Source organism: Netta rufina (assembly GCF_964035555.1).
Source record: "Netta rufina genome assembly, chromosome: Z".
Lineage (NCBI taxonomy): Eukaryota > Metazoa > Chordata > Aves > Anseriformes > Anatidae > Netta > Netta rufina.
Window position 1 is genome coordinate 30,544,831 of NC_140126.1, and position 7,890 is coordinate 30,552,720.

The following is a 7,890-nucleotide window of genomic DNA, read 5'->3' on the forward strand; positions in this document are numbered from 1 at the left end:
TTCACAACTTCTGTTGTTGTTCTCTTTGGCTATCAGGAATGCATCAGCCTAAGGAAATTTCTAATCTACTGTTTATTTCTGTAAATAGGTATTTACCCATCCTTTGGTCTCCCAGAGAGATCCAGAGCACCAACAGCAATGTGCTGCTCTGAGGTTAGAACGACATATAAATTGATTTTCTCATGCCACCAATTCCCTTCTCTTCCCTGACTCTTTCCAACAGCCAGCTTTGCACACACTCGCCACCGCTGCCTGTGCATGTATGGATACTGTTGTGCTCAGAGGAAGAACTGCAACTGACCTGAACTGATCTGAACTGCAGTTCTGATCAACAGTTTCTGAAGGATAACTTTGCATTTAATAGTTTTACAAGTTGCTTATACTGTAGCTACTTTAAACATTAAATCCTTTATATATATATAATATAATATATATATATATTGCTCTGGAGAGTTCTGATATGCCCATTCTTCAGAAAAGAGATTTAGATTTTGGGGCATATGATTGGCATGTCCTCATATATGCCAATTTGGTATATGTCCTCACATATGCCAGTTTGAGAGTATGGTAAGTTACATGCAGTTATAATTTTTAACAGAGTTTAATGACTGAAAGCTCCTGGCATTAATTTAGCATAGACCATTTCCAAGTTATCCTTGTGATAAGAGGGAACCCTTACACATCCCATGCATGGGCAGAGGATAATCAATGTCTCATATTTACAGAAAGAATATATTAGTGTCAGCAACAGGGCAGAAGCTAATCATTTCTTGTGTGTTTCACGGCAGAGTGAAATGTGTTTTTGATTCAGTTTCTATGGGCAGTATTCACACATGATTTCTTCCTCTGTGTACTAAAATAAAATCTGTTTAGCATTCACCAATAGTTCTGATGAGGTCATAACCTATCAGAATTAACACATGTGCAGTTGACTGGCAAGCGAGGGCTTTTTGCAGAAAGTAGTTTTTTCATACTACCAGTCATCTCTTAAAATACAGTAAAAGAGTAATGAAAATGAAATGGATTGCCTTAATTAGCTACACCTCCCAGCCGCTCTGGAGGATGGTAAAATGGAAAGGGCTTTTTGGTGAGATTTTGACTGTAACTGTTGTAAACAACGAAATTCTTTAGATGCTCTGAATTTCAATGTAAAAATAAAGTAATACTCTCATTATTAGTAGTAGCAGTATAGTAGTAGTAGTGGTAGTAGAACTAGTAGTAGTACAGCAAGATGGAAGTTCTAATGCTGTGTAATGGCTACATAGAAACAAAGGCCAGTAGTTCTTACATCTTTCAATGTAAATCAATGAAATGGTCAGGATGCACTTCTGTTAATTGCACATTAGCAATCAGAAATTTAGAAATTAGATTTCATCTGCTGTCCCTTCATCACTTTCATTATTATTGGCAGTGTCCATTTTCACTGATGGTACTCTCAGAGGCTCAAGCTACGTGGTAATTGTTCCGTATTTCTAGTGATTTTAAAATGTATTCCCTGCTTTTAACTTTTACAAAGAAGCAGGTTGCACAAAATCATATTTTTTCAGTAAGTAATGAATTAGTTGTTTATCAGACACATATACATGGATTTACCACCATATTCCAATTGGCTAAAATAACCTTGGAACAATCCACAATATATGGTGTTACAGACATTATGACTGATTTTTGTTTGTTGAGGCTGCTTAGGAAAAAAACGATAAGAAGAGTTCGTGAAAAAATGCTTCATATATAGCCAGTTTTTGAACTATGTTGTGTTTGTTCCGCTGTATGTTGTTTTCACGTGTTTTAGAAATATATTTTGTATTTTGCAGTATTCAGCAAATAACATGCCCTTTTCTTACTTAATATCTTCCTCTTTTTTATGGAAGCTAACAGCAAGGAAGGTAATTAACAAATTAGAGAATGAATTAACAGCAAGGAAGGTTAAGTAATGAATTAGAGAGTCTTCAGTGACATTCTAGAGAAAAAAAAAATGTTGAAAAAAAGTTGTTAATGTTGTGTCAAGCTAAACAAAAATATGCATTTATATAGGAAAGTCACTCATGCTATAGCTTCCTGTAGTTTAGTAACATACGCTGATGATAAGATTCTTCACTGATATAAACCAGTGAAGAGCCGTCAAGGTCTGTGGGGTTTTTGGTAACGTGTAGACCTGACCTGCACCTAACAATTGGCTGATGAATCCCTGTTTGTACAAGAATAGACTTCCTACAACTGAGGAGGTGGTTATTCATATCAAAGAATTTATTTCTTTCTTTATAAGACATAATTAGTTCCACCTCTTAATTGATAGCAAGGGGATAGAAGATGAAGGACCTTTCCACAAAGGTCTGTTACCACTGACTGGTTATTTTATATGTGTATAAGACTCAATCTGCTTTGCAAGAAGAAACATCTGTTTTATGTTTCCTAATATGTTTTCCTTTTATATGAGCAGGCAACTCTAATTGTCTATAAATTCACTGGGTAAAACAAAGGAGATCTAAATCTTTTCCTAATTACTGTCGAGCTTTGTTTTTTTCCACTTCAACTGCTTTTCAATTACAAATTATAATTAAATTGTCACACATTCCTAGTACATTACTCACTTTAATGGCAGTAAAATAGATCAGATCAGAGAGATTTTCAGGTGGTAGAATTTCCTAGTAGAAAGAGCATGAGTGGCACCAGGATGGCCAGACTCTGGCATGTTGTTACAGGAATGGTTAAAGATCAGAGAACACATTTGAGTGTGTCATTGAAAAGAGAAGGTCTTATCCTACAAATGGCATATTGCCAGCTGGGCAATATGACTTGACAAGCAGACTGGCTAATCCTCTGGCAGCGTCCATGGAGAAACCCACTTGGAAACATGTTTGCAGCGGTCCCACCTCCATGTGGATACAGAGCGAAGGAGAAGGCACCTCTCCTGTTGGGATGTCACTCTGGCCAGCACCCATCCAGGGGAGGTATCCCCACACCACTAGCAGCCATAGCCCTTCGCCATCTTGGTACCCTGTGTTCACCTGCCCATGAGAGCTCCTTCTTCCAGGTGAGGTGCACCTGTAGCCTCCAAGAGGTGCTCTTGTGCCTGGGATAGAATTGGGACCGTGAAAGGATGGGCCCTTCACTTAACAGAGGTGGGGTTGGGAGCAGAGAAAGGCAAGGACCCTAGGTATTTCAGAAAAATTGAAAGCAAAGAGTAAGGTCAATTCCTCAGTCAGCCGCTTTGCATACAGAAGCAGTCTACTGGCAATGTGGTGTGTAAGACTCTCTTTTTCTCCTAGTGGGCCAGGCAAGGCTGGGGAAGTGGAGAGAAAAAAATGCTGCATGCACCCTTGAGCTCAGAGAAGAGGGTTCTCTGCAAAGCCTTCCAGCAGAGGTACTGAACTTCCAGGGACCGGTCTCTGGAGAAGCTAACATGTTGCCATGGTCATCACCTGCTGTTTTCCCTGGCGTGAATGTGCTGGTTTGGCAAAAGTAATTGTGGTGCAAAATGATGTAAAAAATAATGTTGATGACCAAGCCAGAAGCTCTGAAAAACTTTCTGGGGCTAGTGTTTCTGCAGAGACCACGACAAACCTCAGGGAGAGTGTTTAAAAATCCAGACACATACACAAATATAGCCAAGTACGTTATATGGTACAATTAACAAAACTTTACAGAAACAGAAAAAAGCTGTTTGGTTATGGTTCATTTTAAAGCCATTAATCTACCTCTACCATTATGTTTTCATGCCAGTTACTTCCAACTCCCTCCTGCTATGACTTAAATGGGGAGATTTGTGAGGCAAATGAGTGAATGGTGGTATGTGAAATATATTTCATCATTCCTACAAGCTTGAGATTTTAAAAGAAAACAATTTTTTTTTAATGTATTTGCCATCTGTTAGCAATTTGGCTGTTGCAGAGTTCAGCAAACAATACTGTACACAATATGCTTATTGTATGTGATGATTTTTTTTTCTTAATTGCTCCCAAGGTAGTGGCTGCGTGACTAAAATGCAAAATGTTCTAGCTGGCTCTGCATTACCCAAGGGACAGTGAATATCCTTATGGTAGAAAAACAGGCAGCTGAGATTAGAAGAGGTCTCCTAACCAAAAGTTTTGAAATACCCATTCTCCATTTGTGAAAGGAGACTGACCACTTTTATGTATGCATGTTACTGGGCTCAGCTTTTCCATTTCAGGAGTGCAATCCTCTGTCAGCTGGCTAACTTTAACAAAAAGTTGAATCTCATTCACACAAAGCAGTCAGTTCAATGCAATTTAACCACTACCACAAAAAATCTTACATAAAGCAACACTTCCTACTTTCTCCCATACTTGTACGCAGGCAGACATGCAGAGCAGCACGACAGGGCCCAAATACCTGTGGAGTTAGCTTCCCAACCCTCTGTGTTATTGGCTCATTTATCACAACTTCAACTTTGCACAAATCCTTCTCTTTGGGGATGGAGAACTTGAGGTCATCTTCTGACAGAAAGACAGACTGTCCCTTCATCACTTTCATGCCAAGGTTGACGCTAATAAAGGAGGAGCAGACAACTCTTAGGAGAACAGACAACAGTGGCAACAACCAGGTTTTCTCAAATGGCTTCATGTTATGAGGGTACATCAGCTCTTTCCCACTAGTGAAAATGTTCTTGATGAAAGTGGTCTTCTCTTCCTCCACCAGAAGATTTATACCATATAATGAAGGACCAAAACGTTAGTCACAGGATAAAATGTACCACATTTTATATTAAGATGCATCCCTTGACTGAAATTTCGACAGAGACCTTTCAAATCATCCTTGGGTTTTTCTAAAATTCATTGGTAAAGCCAGACGAAATGATAAATTTGTTCTCAGAGTACTTCTCAGGTTTGTTAATCCTTTAAAAAAGAGAAAAAAAAAAAAAAAAAAAAAAAAAAAAGTATAAGGCATTGAGCATCTCTTAAAAGCAAACAAGCAAGCAAGAAAACAAACATATTTCCCTATAATTCATTGTAATTTCAATTTAATTTCAATCAAAAAAATGAACTTTACCTTTGAACACCATTAAGAACATATATGCTCAGAAAATTAGCTATGTACCAATGAGACTTCTCCCTCAACAGATAAGCTCTCACTGTGCACTCCAGGCATTTTCACAAATAAACATTTGGTATGTAGGATCCTCTGCTACCAGCCATTTTTATCACTGAATCATGTTAGTTTTACTGAATAGCATATTAATCAAAGGGTATGAGTATCCAGACAATTTCAAAGTGCAGAAAAGTAGGCCTTTGTCCAGATTCAATGTAAGTAGTAGAATAAAGTAGAATAAAGGAAATGTGGCTTTTTGTTAAATACATTTTTTCTGTGTCATCGAATGTGGATGAAAAAAAACAACTTTTAGCTCCAAACATGATCCTAGTACTCTCTACTCTTCCTACTACAGTGACTGACTATCCCACAATGTTAACAGAGATATATATGATATTGCACTGCAAAGCTGAATTTTTTCTTTAAAAAATAAAAAATGTAATCAGTCTGAACTGAACTAAAAAATAAAAATAAAAAAACAGTAGCAATAAGAAACAATAGACAATGATAAAAATAAAATTACACAAAGTCTCTCATGCCCCTAGTTACAGCTAATCTCTTTTTTCATGTTTATAACTTCATAAGAAAAGCATAGTTCTGTCATTAACCAAGCAGTTTTGAAATCCTTACAAGACCCTTATACAGCCCTCCAAAGTAACTGGAACTGTGGCCCAAAGAATAGGCAACAGTATTGATTTAATTAAATCTAATCAGATCCTAGGCAATTACAACCTATTAAAGTATCAGAATTCCTTCAGTTTCTTATGTATCTCTCTATATTTCCTTCATTACTATTCACAGATACGTGTTCACTCTACATTTTTCTGCAGTGACCTTCTGAACAGTCTACACTTGTACATAGCCATCAGCTCAGTTCTACAGTTCAGTGAACAACAAATGGCAGTTAGAATTTGTTAAAGATTATCCCCTGCCTAAAGTAACACAAGACAGACCCACTCACTTCAGCCCAAATTTAAAACTGAAGACACTGGGAGTAACATATGTTTAAAGTTAGATGTATGTTGATTATGGAACCCAGATCTTAACTCTAGTTTTCTGGCTTTTTATCTAAAAATCTTTCCATTTTGGTCTAAAATTATGCAGCTTGCTCAGTCTGAAAAAATCTAGGAGAAAATGTAGAGTTCTAGGTAGAGAAAAGAGAATGAAATTCATGATTTCATCACATTTTGATGAAAAATGTGATGAAAAAAACAGGAAAAAAAAAGGAATAAATAAAATAAAAATAAAAATAAAAAGATCAACGTATTTAAAAGCATTTAATTAAACATGCAGATTTTACTAAAATCCTAACATATAAATGTGTGCAAAGTATATGCTAATTTTTGTTTTGTTTTGTTTTGTTTTTTTCTAGTGGGATGCATGTGCATAACACATCATCAAAATGAGCACATCCAAGACAGCACTCTTATTCCTACAATTCAGTTTTGAAACACAGTTGGCAATTCCATAAAGGAAGGCATGGAAAGAGGGGGAAGAAAACAAATTAGACCTCAGGCTTTTTCCAAGTGAAAGAGTACAGTACCCTTTTAGCCTGAATATATCTGACTGGTATTTATCACCTAGTGCACGGAATGTTAACATTTTTCAGATATACACTATGTTTCCTAAAAATATCAGCTGCAAAGCATGGTCAGACGTTCTGAGTGAAGACTTGCCTCACTTGCCCTGCCCTCATCCTAATTCCTGAATCTAGCATGGCAAGGACTAGGCTAAAACAAACTCCTTGGCATATGGCTCAAGAAGATACTGTGTTTAATGTCTCCTCTGGCCTCAGGCATGCCAGAATCCTTAGCCAGCAAGAAACTCCTGGCAGAGGAATGCAGTGGCTTTTAAATTGTTGGAGGAGGAGAAGGAGGAGGAGGAGGAGTAAGAGAAGGAGGAGTAAGAGGAGGAGAAGAAGAAGACAAAGAAAAAAAAAGGAAAAAGGAAAAAAAAAAAAAAGGAAAAGGAAAAGGAAAAGGAAAAAAAGAAGGAAAAGAAGGAGAAGGAGAAGGAGAAGGAGAAGGAGAAGGAGAAGGAGAAGGAGAAGGAGAAGGAGAAGGAGAAGGAGAAGGAGAAGGAGAAGGAAAAGGAAAAGGAAAAGGAAAAGGAAAAGGAAAAGGAAAAGGAAAAGGAAAAGGAAAAGGAAAAGGAAAAGGAAAAGGAAAAGGAAAAGGAAAAGGAAAAGGAAAAGGAAAAGGAAAAGGAAAAGGAAAAGGAAAAGGAAAAGGAAAAGGAAAAAAATATAGCCTGCACAGTCTTTATTCCCACCTGAATGGCTACCACAAAAGTACTTTGTAGCTTAATACAGCCTGACCTCCAATTCAGCAGTGACAGTGTTCAGCAAATGTATTGTTTTCTTTACACTTTCCATACATGCTTACGAAAGAGAAAGCCAGCTGTATCTCTCAAACAAGCACTGTCAGAACATTGCTCATGTAGAGACATCCACAGCTCACTGTGGTTAAGCTCAGGTCAATCTACATTCTGGTCCCTGCCCCATAAACCCCAAGACTGAGTGCAGGTATAAACCTCAGGCATGGGCAGTGGTTTCTTCACTGCCTTTTCTTACTCTGCATCAAGAACACTAAGAACAGAAAACCAGAGGCCCAGAGGAGCCAGGAACATTTTGTCCAATTTCATGGTGGATATATGAGCTATTCTCTGCCACGAAATTGGTCCCATGCTGTCACTGTGTCTTACAGGCTTTCTTTAACTGCTTTTACCTGCAGGCATTGCTCCCATACACATGTGTTTTCCCGGAATGTTCCTGCAATTGTTCCCTACTTATCTGCTGCAGGGCTGTCTCCCTGTGTGGCTGAGTGAAGTTCTTGCGAAGTG

General features: G+C 37.8%; 1 protein-coding gene across 1 annotated transcript in view; it reads right to left on the bottom strand.

The window, feature by feature from the left end:
• Positions 1-4,584, bottom strand: part of FREM1 (FRAS1 related extracellular matrix 1) — a gene marked incomplete at both ends in the record, with an annotated part of 53,098 nt that extends 48,514 nt beyond the window's left edge. The window contains one exon of the mRNA XM_084305625.1: positions 4,354-4,584. Within this exon, the coding sequence (XP_084161751.1) occupies positions 4,354-4,584 (231 nt within the window). The remainder of the gene's footprint in view (positions 1-4,353) is intronic.
• Positions 4,585-7,890: the final 3,306 nt, after the last annotated feature.